The sequence below is a fragment of the Lissotriton helveticus genome, chromosome 9, assembly GCF_964261635.1.
Source record: "Lissotriton helveticus chromosome 9, aLisHel1.1, whole genome shotgun sequence".
NCBI classification, from domain to species: domain Eukaryota; kingdom Metazoa; phylum Chordata; class Amphibia; order Caudata; family Salamandridae; genus Lissotriton; species Lissotriton helveticus.
In genome coordinates, this window is record NC_136070.1 from 745,995,980 (window position 1) to 746,011,060 (window position 15,081).

The window sequence follows — 15,081 nt, forward strand, 5'->3', positions numbered from 1 at the left end:
ACCCAATGCAGCTCAATCTAGCGATATGGCTCCTGAGGTCTTAGTTTGGATATCTGAACGTACCTCCTGATTGCATGGACGTCATTAAGAAAGCAAGACGTCCTACCACTAGAGCATGCTATGCAGCAAAGTGGAAAAGATTTGTTGTATATTGCACAAATAACAAAGTTAACCCATTATATGTTTCTATACAGAACATCATATGCTATCTCTTACATTTACAAAGATCTAATTTAGCGTACTCCTAAATCAGATTATATCTTGCTGCTATAGACTAAATAAAATATTGTTGTTTTCTGATTAGGTTTGGTATTGCGTAGTTGGATTCCTCCAAGCGCCTGTCACAGGATAAACTTGAGGGTGTTTGAGTGTTAGCTGTAAACCAAAGGCAGTACTGTTATGTGGACATTTTCTGAGCATATGCAAACCTACAGAATATTTGATCATCACATTAAAGGCTTTTGTTTCCCTATTCCATCTTTGTAGAATCCTACATCTAGTTGCTGTGGTTGCTGATTTAATCATTTTAAACAGGGACGCATTTTGACTTTATGGAAATGAACTGTGGATGGGGCATATGGTAGGGCATATGGTCCTCCAGGGCCATCTGTGAGCAAATGGTTAAAAAAAGTCATTTTTGTTATCTTTCACAGATTTGCCACTGGTCAGCCCTGATATTTTGTCGAGGATGGATCCAGAATCTGAAGTCTGCTCCATTGATGCTGAAGGCTCAGAAATAGGCGAGAGCTGCAAAAGCCCCTCCACGGGTAAAATTAACATGATTTGGAGTAAAATTGTAAAGATTAACATACCTCCAAAGAAGAGACTGGTAGGGTGGTCGATCAGTTGCCTTCTTTAGATTCTCCTCCTTTTTATTCCACATAGCTTTGCTTGGGGTTTGTTTACTACAGCTGTACTGAGCCTTCGGCTTAGGACATGACTACTGATGCAAAGGGCCTTCTCCTGATTTCACAAATTTATCAGCATGAAACCTCAGATCTACGTTTGTTCCTTAATTTGTTTTTCAGTAAATTAGATGACGTATTACAATGCTGTCTTTTCTTACATTTCTCTACTGATCAACATTTCTTGAACTCTAGCCGTACAGAGCTGACCATATTACCACTCAACTGTTCAATAATACTTCTCTAAAGCATCCAAATCTAGAGGCACCTATCTTACCCCAGAGGTGGTCTCCACTGATTGTGCGTAGCCTTCTTTGGAGCCTAGCCACTCACCCTGCAAGGATCCTTTTTTAAACTGCCCTCTTAGCTGCATAGTCTTCTCCAGTACATTTTCTTTCTAGCGGCAATGTCTTCTCCCCTGTTTATGAAGAGAACTGTCATTTGCTCAAGCTGCAATGCCTGAAATGCCCCCACCCACCCTCTAGCAGCAAAAAGCGTTCTTGTGGGGCCACTCTAAGTTTCCTAGGTTCTCTGGCGCCTGTTAAAACCCCTTTTAATTTGTTTAGCCCTTGAGGCATGCTTCCTGTTTTGTTTTCTGCTTTTTGTTAGTGGACGAGATAAAGACATCTTCTTCAGCTGTAAAGTAGATTTGAGTTTAACCTTCCGTAATATGTGGATGGTCTTCCAGGAACAGAATGGATGCTGGGAACTTCTCAAGCTTCACTGCGTATTAAAGAGGAGGAAGAGTTTGTTTCTATCGATCAGCGACATTCAGAGGAGAGGAAGATCATGAATAGCCTTGCTGGTGAGTACACAGCATATACTTCCTATCTTAATTATGCCTTTGTTTGAAATATGAAATAAGGTTGGCGTTATATTCCAACCTCTTGTAAGAATACACAATACTCGCACCTGTGATGACCCTATTTCTAGCCTGCGGTACTGCAGACCAGAAACTGTATGAACATTTTTGATTTCAATATAAATACTTTTAATTCCACCTACTCCGCCAACCCTGTACCAAAGCACCTGATTGCTTCCCCACCATTACCTTTTTCTGATAGTAGATTGAATTAGGTTTCCGATCAGTAGCCGTGTGCCATCACACACTTGTGCGCCTTCATGATTTCACTGAAATGGTTTGTCTGTCTTTTTACTAGCCTTTCACTGCAACCTGTGTGGTTAATAAGGCATACATGCCAACAATTGGAAACTTTAAAGAGGGAGATTTCTAAACAAAAAATTTTGTGAATTTATTTTTGTTTTTACACATGTTAACTTTTTAGCCTAGAAATGCGATTGTTTCCCAATTTAATCAGGTGCATTGACATGTTTGTTATGGGCTTGTATTGTTGAAGTACTGTGACTCTCCTGGCATCTCCAGTGGTGTTCTCCCACCCAAAATTCATGTGTGTGTGTGTGTGTGTGTGTGTGTGTGACAATGGTGCTTAAGACGTGATTAATCCATCTTCCTTTTATACAAATTGTAATAATGCCAATTAACAGTTAAGCAATTATGCGGGTTTAGTTTTTACTTCAAGTGTTCCTATGAGACCCTCTTCACACTGTGTGCTCACTCTTTAAAGCTGTGTAAACTTTAAACTGGAAAACATGGTCGCCCCTTCTTTTCGCAAGTTTTCAGTCAGTCATTGGTCTGCTGATTGACACCTCCGGAATTGGTGGGGGCCTCCAGTGCTCTTCTGCAAGGGGCTCTCAGCCCCAGATGTGCATGCGGGGAGGCGTTTGAGGACTGATCTGCTCTCGCCAAAAAGAAAGAGGTGAAAGACAGCTGACTGAAACAACATTCAACATTGAGTGGGCATTGAGGGGGTACAGATCTTAATTAGGAAGTGTAACTTGGAGGCCTTTGTGGTCCCTAATATATGCATTGCTCTCTTGTTTTGAAAGTGCTGAGTGGAGCAAAAAGGGGCAGCAGCCATTGATTATTTAGGTATACAATGGACAAAGTAAAGGAGGACTACAGACTGGTGACGTTGGAGGGTAGGGAGTTATCTACAGGAGTATGCATCTACTGCAGTGAAGAAGGACCGATCACCCTGTCAGACTCTATGGCTTGTTGAAGCTACCAAACCCAAGCGGTAAAGCCCAAAGGCAGAAGGTGAAAGCCAATTTCTTAAAGCATAACAGCCATTTAGATCAGAGAGAGGTGATGGTAAAACTAAGAATTGTGGTTATCCCTGTGGATGAACTTGTAGACCACTCAAAGCGGTTCTCAGTAGCATGGGTCTTTGAAAATCTTGAGGTTCTATAGTTGTAGATTTTGAATGGCTTTATTTAATCCTTTTTAAATTGCTTTCTTTTATTGTTTTGACTTTTTTTGGTCTGGTTGTAGTCGATACATTTTTCTAGGAACTTTTGAATCTCTTTGGGAGCAGGGTTCTTGTAAGCGTGTGTAAATGTTTGCATAAAAGCCTTTCAAAGTTTCACTATATCAAAGTCCTTAATTATAATCTCCCATTGTTTCTTTTTGATGTGGTTTCTTTTGAGTACCCCTATTTCAGTAGGAAAACGGTTTAGTGGTACAGTGGTTAATCTAACACTGCATGTCTGGGAATAACTTACAATATTCGTATTTTAATTGTGTTGGAACATTTAGGAAAGTGCTGAGCTTGAATGTTAGTGTGCTATGTGAAACTTCTTAATTTACTTTCCTAGAGAAATTTTCTGATTTGGGGCCGAAGACTGCCTTTTCATTAGTGCCTGTAGTGAGCACCAGCTTCATTATTATGCTTGGTCTGAACGTCCTGTCATCCGTTTCGGTGGAGTAGTGATTTCCCCGATCTGGAGGCATTTACTGCCCGTTTTGAAAATAATTTAATTCAAGTTCTTTGCTTTCCCTATAAAATCCGACTGTGCCTTAGCCCGAAACTCCATAAGAACATGCTTTTTTATCCTGCTTGCAAGCAAGTCGCCCACACCGCCACTCGTCACCTGTTGACCGGCTGATTCCTGTGCCCCTGCTGCCGCCTCCTGGTCCCTGGGCTTCCCTCGCCCTGCGCACTGGTATTTCCCCCGCCCCCCACCGCTCCCGCCCCAGCATTCCTGCCGCTACCTCCCTGCAGCCCGCCCCCCCCCAGCACACCCATTGGCCTCCCCGCTCCCGCCTCCCAGCTGCTCCTCCCTCCCAGCCCTCCTGAAATACAGGCTGAGTGACGGCAGCGGGAGCGACCTTTGACCCTGCTTGCAGGCAGGTCGCCCCCACACCGCCACTCGTCACATGTTGACCGGCTGATTCCTGTGCCCCTGCTGCCGCCTCCTGGTCCCTGGGGTTCCCTCGCCCTGCACGCCAGTTTTCCCCCCGCCCTCCACCGCTCCCATCCCAGCCTTCCCGCCGCTGCCTCCCTGCGCCCCCCGCCCCACAGCACACCCATTGGCCTCCCCGCTCCCGCCTCCCAACTTCTCCTCCCTCCCAAGCCTCCTCATATGTAGGCCGAGAAGCGGCCACTTGCAGCAGACGCGCCGCTGGCAAGCCTGTCCGCGCCTGGACCGCGCCCAGTGCCAGAACCCCTGCACCCAGTGAATGCCACGGCACCAGAATCCACTACGATGCCAGAACCATCCACGCACTCAACGCCGGCCGAAACCGCACCTGCTTCCAGGCCGCCCCAAAACGGACCCACGGACCCTTCTCCTGCTGCACCTGCAGCTTCACCTGCGACAGAAACACCAAACCTCCAAGGACCGGACCCAACCACCTCCGCTGCATACTCCTCAACACCCACTCCTCACGCAAACACGCCGTCTAGCTCTGGGATCTGCTCGGCACCTCCACCCCAGACGTGGCCTTCCTGACTGAGACCTGGTGGAACGACTCCTCGGCGCCCAACATCGCCATAGCCATCCCGGACGGCTACAAGATCACCCACAGGGATTGTGCCAACGGAATCGGAGGGGGAATAGCCATCATCCCCAAGTCAACCCTCAAAGACGCCACCCACGCAGACGACACCGTCAACACCACCGAACACTTGCACTTCCGGATCCACACCGACCCCAACACCACCCTCAGAGGAACACTCATCTACAGACCCCCCCGGACCCCGGGCTCAGTTCAGCGACTCCATCGCCGACCTCGCCAGCACCCACGCACTCGCCTCCTCGGACTACATCCTCCTCGGGGACCTGAACTTCCACCCCGAGAACAACAACAACGCCAACTCTGCCACCCTGATCGCCAACCTCTGCTTCAGACAACTCGTCACCACACCCACCCACACCGCCGGCCACACGCTTGACCCCATCTTCTCCACAAGCTCCCACATCACCTTCGAGCACACCACCGAACTTCACTGGACCGATCACCGCTGCATCCACTTCACCTTCAAGAAACCAACCACGCACCATCGCACCCAACAGCTGCCTTGCCGCTGCTGGAGCAAAGTCACCGAAGACCAGCTGCTCCTCTCCCTCGCCAAGAACCCACCCACCGACCCCACCAACTCTGACGCCGCAGCCCACAACCTCAGACAGTGGATCGACGACTGCGCCAACACCCTTGCCCCGCTCAAGAAACCCTCCAACATGGTTCACCAATGAGCTCCAGGCCTCCAAACACGCATGCCGAAAACTGGAGAAGACATGGCAACACGAACGCACACCGGACAACCACGCAGCCCACAAGGACGCCACCCGCAGACACCACCACCTCATCAGACTAGCCAAGAGATCCTCCTTCAAAGATCGTAAAGGAACTCTCCAACCCCAGCACCATCGACATCCCGCCCTCACAAGAACTGTGTGACTCACTAGCCATCTTCTTCCACCGCAAGATCGCTGACATCCACGACAGCTTCAACACCACGACCGCCCCGCCTACGCCAGACTCCACCTCCCCTGTGAACACCACCAGCGCCAACCGCCTGACCTCCTGGTCCAACGTCAACGACGATGAGACATGCAAGGTCATGAACTCCATCCACTCAGGATCTCCGTCTGACCCGTGCCCATACCACGTATTCAACAAAGCGGACGCAGCCATCGCACCCCAACTACGGAAGGTCATCAACATCTCCTTTGAAACAGTGACATTCCCGGAAAGCTGGAAGCACGCCAACATCATCGCCCTCCTCAAGAAGCCCAAGCAGACCCCAAGGAACTCAAGAACTTCCGGCCCATCTCCCTGCTCCCGTTCCTTGCAAAGGTCATCGAGAAAATCGTCAACATTCAACTGACCCGCCACCTGGAAGACAACATCCTGGACCCGTCCCAGTCCTTATTTAGACGAAACCACAGAGCAGCTGTCTGAAGCTGAACTTGGACAAGACGGATGTCCTCATCCTCGGATCCACCCCCTCAGCCTGGGACGACTCCTGGTGGCCGACCGCACTGGGAACAGCACCAACATCCACCGACCAGGCACGCAATCTAGGATTCATCCTCGACTCCTCCCTCTCCATGTCTAAACAGGTCAACGCCGTTTCCTCCTCCTGCTGCAACACCCTCCGCATGCTCCTCAGTATCTACAAGTGGATCTCGACCGAAACAAGAACAACGGTGACACTGGCCCTTGTCAGCAGCAAACTGGACTACGGAAACGCGCTCTACACAGGAATCCCAGCCAAACACCTACAGCGACTACAACGCATCGAAAACGCCTCCGCCCGACTGATCGTCTATGCCCCCCGCCGCAGCCACATCACCCCCACCCCCTGAGAACCTACACTGGCTCCTCGTCGACGAGAGGATCACCTTCAAGCTCCTCACCCACGCACACAAAGCACTCCACAACGCTGGACCTGCTTCCTGAACAGCAGACTCAGCTTCCACACTCCCACCTGGCAGCCCTGCTCCGCCAGCCTCGCCCTCGCCGCTGTCCCCCCGCATCCTACGAACGACCTCCGGCGGCAGATCCTTCTCCTACCTCGCCGCCAAGACCTGGAACACCCTCCCTACCCACATACGGCAGACCCAAGACCTACTCACCTGCAGAAGACTCCTCAAGACCTGGCTCTTCGAGCTGTAGCAGCACCCCCCGCCCCCCCACTACCCCCCCCTCCCCTCCCCCCTCTCCGCGCCTTGGGACCCTCACGGGTAAGTAGCGCGCTCTACAAGTACTTTGATTGATTGATTGGTTTTTAACCCTGCCCAATTTCTACTTAGACTGGATAAAACCATGCGGAGTGTAGCGAGGGAGTTGTCCTGTAAGACAGTGCAGCTGTCGGGTTTTCTGTCATCTTGGAAAGCATCCTTGGGAATGCATTCTGCCCGTTGCTTATCATTGACTTGTAGTTTGCAACTCGCGTTTGCTTGGTTTATATTTGCTGGCTTTATTTGTTTCCGGCTTTTTAGCTTCGTTCGCACCTCTCATACAGTATTGTTAGGTCGAGCCTAGCTAGGCATGTGAGAAAGGAAGGTTGTAATGTTACCATGTCAAATATCGAGGAATAAGAATACAATTAAAGAGCGGAACCTTTGACATGTATAGTCGTGTAAGATTGATGACCTATATATCTTTCTTGTAGCAGCCTACAAATATTTCTATAAAAATCAGTTGATATTCTCGCCCATTCTTTTGTGTGTAAAGGTGTGCTACTTCGTCTTTTTCTTTAAATAAATAACGTACAACCATATTTCAGTGAATTTCACTTCAGCAACGGACACTTAATTTAATCCAAAGAAGAATACTGAATAAAAGAGTACAGAGCGCATATCACAGTATTCGAAATCTGCATGCTTTGGTGGTTGCGTGCTCCGGGGCTCGTGCATCTCTGTGCCGTGTTTTGTACAGGAATGCTAATGCTTTTGTGGTAGTGTGTTTGTAAGATGGTGCATTTCCAAGCCACCTTAGCGCAGGATACTATTTCTGCATTCTTTGGTGGTGTGTGTTCCTGGGGCCTGTGCTGCTCTTTTACCTGATCTATACAGGTGTGTTGGTGAGATTGCACCTCTTTCCCATGTTCTGTACAGTAGCCAGCAAAGTAGGTTTTGGTGGCGTTATGATACTAGGTCATGTTGTGCACAGGATGCTAATGCTGCATGTTATGGTGGGCATGTTGAGGGGCGGTCACGTCTGTGTCATGCTATGTACACGTTGGTAATTCCACATGTTTTCTGTGTGTATGGGGGGTGGGGTGAGAGGGCGTGGGGAGATACAAAGGTGAGTGCACCTCGATGCCATGCTCTGCACAGGATTCTACTGATGTGTGTCTTGTAATTGTTGTGGCCTAGGTGCTGAAAACCACTGTGTCACGCCCGAATAGGATTCTAATGGGTGTGAACATCTGTGCCATGCGTGCTATAGTATGCTAATGGCCCTGTTTTGGAGGTGAGTTTTTAGGCCGCCCACCTCTGTGTAAGATGGTGTTATTGCGTGCTGTGTGGGGTGCTTGTGTGTTCTGGGGACTTTGCAGCTTTTATGGCATGCTCTGAAAAGGATGCTAATGCTGCACATTTTGATGGTACGTTCTCGGCAGCTCTGGTCCATACGCTGTACATTACACTAATGGTGCAGGTTTGGTGCCTGCGTGTTAATCTGGGGTATGTGCAGCTCTTTGCCTGATGCCAGTGACGTGACTTTTTGGTATGGTTGTGATTTGGGTGTTTTGCAGCTTTACACTATGCTTTGTTCCGCAGTACTTGATTTGTGTCTGTGGTTGCAGATGGTTTGCACCACCATTCATTTTTGTGGGATGGGGCTTAGTTTTCACCTTAGGCTTTGACCTATAAGAACATAGGAAAAGGCAGAAAAAGATGGAAAGGGAGAGAAAGAGAAAGACCCACATCCGTGACAAAGAGGAATGACAGGGGCCACAAAAAACCTGAAACTGAGATAGAGGCAGTGAGTGTGTGGAGGTGGAAGAAAGACATGAGAAGGAATAAAGACTATACATTCTCGCATTATAATTGTTATTATTATTACAAATTAAGCACTGGTGTACGGAACGATATTGAGGTGTTGGTTTGTTTTTTGAGGTCGTGCAGCTGTGTGCCGTGTTCTGATGCCAGTTGTGGGTGTTGTGGTAGTCTTGTGTTGTGGGTGTTGTGCAGCTGAGCGCTACGCTATGAACAGGTTGGTAATATATGACATTGATGTATTTCGAGTCCTGTACAGCATTGTGCTGTGCTCACTATAGGATGATATACAGCATATTTTGTCAGGCTTACTTTGTTGGTAGAGGGCGTGTCTCAGTGAATGGACTAAGCAGGTGAAGGATGTAGAAGATTGCACGTCTGCTTGCCCTTGCTGTATGCCTTCTGGTAGGTGTGCCGCCCCCTCTTTGGCCATGATCATTACTGACACTTGTGTGGTGAGGTGTGACCCTCTGTGCCCACTGCCCCCGATTCCTACTGACAGTGGTGTGGTGACGTATGCAATGCACTCTGTGTCCATGCTCTATACACACGCTGGTGTGTTGAGGTGTGACTCTGCACCTCGATGACACTGACCATTAAACAACCTGGTTCAGGGGATCTCAGCAAGCGTGGACCCCACCGGAAAACAAGCTACGTCATCCTACCACTGATTAGAAGAAACGGACTATGGCATGCAAAGAACAGCGTAAGTCGCCGCTGGAACCACATTAAGCTGTTCTGGTGCTCTAGCCCTTTGTTTATTATTGTGGTGGAATTCAAGGGAGATAATGCCACATTTATTTATTTATTTTTATTTATTTAGAGAGTTTTATATAGCACGAACGTCACCCTTGGGTATCAGAGCGCTTCACAGATACATATACATGAGGTAGGTTTGAGATACAACTCGCATAACATTACCATATAGTGAATGAGGTAGGTAAGTATAGAGCTATATGGTAAACGTATCACACTGATCTGAGGTAGGTTAGGTATACGTCTAAAAGGGGATATAACCTAGAATATGTACAATGGTTTGGTAAATTTAGGCTAGTATTAACATCGGGATTACACATTTCTAAATAATTTCAGTCTGCGTCTATCTCCCATGTTATCATATATGTTATTCTACTAGCCTACTATATTGTATGTTGTATTCCTGTACCAATAGTTCCGAATTGTCTTTATCTGTGCAATCTTCCTCCAGGTTTTGGGTAGGTACAGCGCCGCTAGGTTGTTCCCCGTTTAACTAGAGACTTTCTCTTTCTTCCATTCGATGTTCCGTTTTGGCCCATCTAAAACGCGGTGGCGGTGAAGTCTGTTCTTGCCTATGTAAGGAACTTACTCATTAGGAAGATCTTAGCTTCCTTTTTGAATGTTGCTGTGTTTTTAATTTTCCTGATATTCGGAGGGAGTGAGTTCCATATTCTGGGGGCTGCCCCAGAGAAAGCTCTGTCATATGTTTTCTTCTTCCGGAAGATGGGTGGCCTCAGCAGCAGCTCCTTGGCACTCCTGGCTGGTCTGCCTCCTCCAGAAAGCTCAATCTTCTGGGCCAGGTATCTTGGTGTTTTGTAGTGGAGCGCTTTGTGGGTGATACATGCCAGTTTAAATTGGATTCTGGCTTCATATGGTAGCCAGTTTAACGCTTTTAGGTGTGGTGAGATATGGTCGAATTTCCTCGATCCGGTAATGAGCCTTGCTGCTGCACTGAGGCATTCTTTTAGTGGTGCCGTGGACATTTTTGGTAGACCTGCTAAGGTTGTACATCCGTATTCAATCCTTGAGATAACTAATGATTGTATTGCCAGTTTGAGATCTGCCGACGAGATGAATGGTTTCACTTTCCTTATGTAGTTCAAGTGAAAGCGGGCATTTTTTGCCATTGATTTGATGTGGGCTTTCATGTCTAGATTCTTCTCCAATGTGATTCCTAATGATTTGGCTGAGTCCACTAGCGTAGGGGTGCAGTTTAGTGCTGTGATCAATTTGGTCCATTCCTTCGCCTCTGTGTGGTTCTTTGGTGGTGAGATTAATAGGAATTCAGTTTTTTGTGCATTTAGCTTCAGGTGATTACTGGTTAACCAGCGTATTGTCTCTTTTAAAGCCTCATTGATTACCTTGATGTCCTCCAGTGATGCGATCTTTATGTAAATCTGAGTGTCGTCCGCGTACAAGTGATAGGATATGTTTGCGTCTCGGAGGATTTCTGTCAGAGGTTCGACGTATAAGTTAAAAAGTGAAGGAGATAGTGTAGATCCTTGAGGGACTCCGATCGAGTTCGGACAAGATTGGGATAGTGTTTGGTTGACCAAGAATCTTTGTGATCTGTTCTGAAGGAAGGATTCAAACCATTTCAGCACATTTCCCGACATTTCCATCCTGTTGTGTAGTCTGTCTAGTAATTTTTCATGATTTACAGTGTCGAATGCAGATGACAGGTCAAGAAGGACTAGTAGACATGTTCTATTGAGATCTAGGGCCTGTATTGCGTCATTGACGATATGTAGGATCGCTGTTTCCATGCTGTGGCCTGTTCTGAATCCCGATTGGCAGTCGTCCAGTAGCATGAAATTAGCAATGTGTTGGTTCAGTTGGTTTTGTACACATTTCTCGATTAGTTTGGCCAGTAATGGAATATTGTAACTGGGCGAAAGTTATTAGGATCTGCTGGGTCCGCTGTTGGTTTCTTGATGATCGGGACAACTTGGCCTGTTATTAAGCATTCTGGAAGGATCCCTTGTGATAGCGAGGCATTTATTATTTTTGTCCATATTGGGATGATGATGTGGTTGATGTTTTGTAGACATTTGGTGGGGAGTGGATCATTGTAGTGGTTATTTGGTTTGATATCCGCTAGTGTTTTGGCGATGGTATTCTGATCATATAGCTTGAAGGTATCCCAATGCGCTTTGTTTTTTGCTTCCTCGGGGTCGATTGTCAGAGTGGTATTGTTCAGTCTGTGTGGTTGGTTGGGCAGGTTGTCCGCTGCCATCTTGAGCTCTGTTTCCAAAGTGTTGGCCTTGTCGGTGAAGAAATTTGAGAATTCTTCACAGCTCAGCTGAGTTTTAGTGGTTTCTTGGGCCGATTTTGCCAATTTGTTGGATTGTTGCTTTAATATCTCAAATAGTTTCCGTGGCCTGTTTTTGGCGTTATCTAATTCTGAGCTAATATATTCTTTTTTGGACTTGAGGATCTTTTTGTTGTACTCGTTTCTGATTTTTCTGAGTGATTTCAACTCTGGTGTTGCAGGGTGTTGTCTCCATTTTCTTTCGGCCATTCTTAGTTTCCGCCTATCGTCCTTCAGTGTACCATTAAACCAAGGGTTTTTGTCCTTTTCCAAGACTCTTTTCAGTTTTAGTGGCATAGTGGTGTTAACTATGTTTGTTACTGTTGTAGTGTAGTGATGAGTTAGATCATTCACATTCCGCAAGGTGTTCGGTGGATTCAGGTCTTTCTCACAATTCACGCGTGCTCTTTTTTGGCATCTGTTAAGGATCTTCTCCGCTTAGCCTCTGTCGGATAGTTTGTTTGTCAGTTCTTTTGCTTGGCTGCAGTAGTCCGTGAGCTTACTACAGTTTCGGCGCAGTTTCAGGTATTTTCCCTGAGTGGACGGGGATGAAAGCTCTCAAACCTGAGAAGGTTATTTTAGGCACTGGGTTTATGGTGGGTTCTGGTTTCCAGGTGGCTATTCTCCTTGGTGATTACTGCATCCAGGAATATCATCGTCCGAGGATCCAGTGTGGGTGAACCTTAGATTGCCATCACAGGTGTTGATCCATAGGATGGAGTCTCTTAGAGTTTCAATAGGTCCTTGCCAGATGGCAAGGACGTCGTCGATATATCTTTTTCCAAAATATGATGTTAGAGCGGAAAGGGTTCAGATCATTCAGAATGAATTTTGTCTCAAAATCAAACACGTAAAGTCCAGCCACGCTCGGAGCGAAAGTGCTCCCCATAGAAGTACCCCCTGTTTTGGAGGAACAGGGTTCCTTCAAACTCAAAGTAGCTTCTTATTAAGACCAGCCTGGCACAGTCCAAGATAAAGGCCTTGGGTGTCCTCTATGTCCATGATGTTTCATTAAGGACTTTTTTTTTAGTACTTCCAGTGTATCGTCATGTGGTATACTGGTGTAAAGACTTTCGATGTCTAGGCTTACCAGGTTCGTATCATCATCAACTGTCAGCTCTTGGAAAAGTCTGAGGAGGCTTTTTGTGTCCTGAAGGTAGGTAGAGGTACTCTGTACCAGTTCTTTGAAAAAGAAATCACAAAATCGTGATAAAGGTTCGAATAAGGACCCTATACCCAACACTATTGGCCTACCCGGTGCGGGGATCTTGCCCTTATGCATTTTCGGCAGTGTGTAGAAGTTGGGAATTTTGCCCTCACAGTTGCACAGAAAATCAGCTTCCTGTTTTGAGATGTGTCCCATTGTTTCTGCGTGATCCACAAGAGTTCTAATTTCTATTTTGAGATCTTCGGTGGGATCACGTGGGAGGGTGTGGTAATTTCTATCATCAGATAAAAGTCTAAGGCAATCTGCACGGTACTCATCTTTTTTTTGTATTACCACGCCTCCCCCCTTGTCCGCCTGTTTAATAACAATTGTGTCACAGGTTTTTAGGCTAGCCAAGGCACAGTTCTCCTCTTTGCTCATATTAGTAAAGGGATTTCTGATGGATACATCTGCCAGTGAATTCCTCACCTTGTGAATATCCCCTGCGCAGCAGCCAATCGGAAACTTTTGTAGCTCTCCGTGCCGGCGAGGTCTTGGACGACGTCACAGAGGGTATGACTCCGCTTGCGACCCCGCTGATGTCACTGGATCAATAACAGGACCTCGTCGGCGTGATGACGTTAGTTCCCTTTTTTCCGCGCCGTCGACGCCAACGGTTTCTTTGGGACTCTCCATAGTAACTTTGTATTCCTTGCTGTTTTCATCTGTTCTTCTTGATTCTTTCGACAATGTCTGGGAGGAAATCTGTTTTTAAGCCCTGCAGGGAGTGCGGTAAGCAGATGTCCATCACTGACCCGCATGAAGATTGTGTGTGGTGCTTGTCTTCCGATCACGCGTCAATGGATGTCCGTGCTGCAGGAAGATGAACCCGAAGGCATTGAAAGAAAGGGAGGCGAAACTCTTTAAGTCCAAGATGAAGAAGGATAAGAAAGCAAGTAAGAGAAGATCGAGGTCTCGTTCTGAGTCCAGATCGGGCTCGAAGACAACGTCGGGTCACTTGAAGTCAAAGAGACATAAGAAGAAGAAGCACTCTTCAAGACATCGTTCTGATAAAGAACCGGCACCGAGATCGACCTCGCCTTGACGTCACAGAAAGGATCATGTCTCTGCTTCAATGTCGAATCTGGGTTCTCCAGGGAAGGTAGTTTCAGCCGAAGTCTCTCCGCGTCGATCACGGACGCCGGCTCCATCTCCGTATTCGGTCCATTCTCCAGATCTGAGTGAAGTTCAACCTGGACAGGAAGATCAGGAGCAGCCAGAGGAAGTTCTATTATCGGCGCCGACTGGCCCAACTACAGGAACACCGGTTTCGGAGGCAGTACCAGGAGTTTATCCTCCATTCCCAGCTCCAGGTCAAGACCCATCGCATTACCTTAATGCCATGTATGGTGTCTTTGCAAGGGCAATGTACCCCTCTGGTGTACCTCCGGGTCCCATGGGTCCATTAGCTTTCAATTTGGGGGTTCCTCAGGCCTATGCCCAGGCCCCTTTTATGCCCCTTCTTCTGACGGTGCGGTCTTGGAATTTCCAGGCACCGAGGGCTCCGGTGCCATTCCATTCTTCACCGGCGCCGTGTGTTCGGCCTCGTTCGGCGCAAGCGGCACCGTCGGAGCCTTGTTCGACACCGGTCCCGAATCCGACGGAGTCGGTTATGGATCCGTCGACGCCTGTGCCAAGAATTCGTTCCAAGAGGGAGGCCCAGAGGGTCTTAGAAGAGGAGCGTTATCGACAGGAAGTGGAAGAAGGTGAGCTACCTGATTCAGAGGACTACTTTGCTGAATTAAGGGATGCCAGTGGCCTTGACATTTCCCCTGAATGGGAGTTTTCTCCTGGTTCAGATGCTCCATCAAAGGATGTCGCCCCCCTATCAAGTGGTTGTAGGAAAGGCGGCTGAATTATTGGACATTACACTCGCTACCACTGAGTTCAAGTCTAATTTATTGACAGAGGTATTACATTCGCCATCCTCAGTTGTTGAGCCTCTCTTGCCTTTCAATGAGGCAATTCTTGAACCCGTGCTAGAGGTTTGGAGGAAACCTTTGTCTGCGCCTGCAGTCTCCAGGTCTATAGCACGGAGATATAGGGTGGTTACTAACAATCCGGAGTTTTTAACTGCTTACCCTTTACCC

At 47.5% G+C, this 15,081-nt stretch overlaps 1 protein-coding gene across 1 annotated transcript in view; it reads left to right on the plus strand.

The window, feature by feature from the left end:
• LOC144781842 (uncharacterized) overlaps window positions 1-15,081 on the plus strand; it is a 469,031-nt gene that overhangs the window by 263,151 nt on the left and 190,799 nt on the right. Inside the window, exons 6-7 of the mRNA XM_078660870.1 lie at window positions 654-767; window positions 1,594-1,710. Of these exons, the coding sequence (XP_078516996.1) occupies window positions 654-767; window positions 1,594-1,710 (231 nt within the window). The remainder of the gene's footprint in view (window positions 1-653; window positions 768-1,593; window positions 1,711-15,081) is intronic.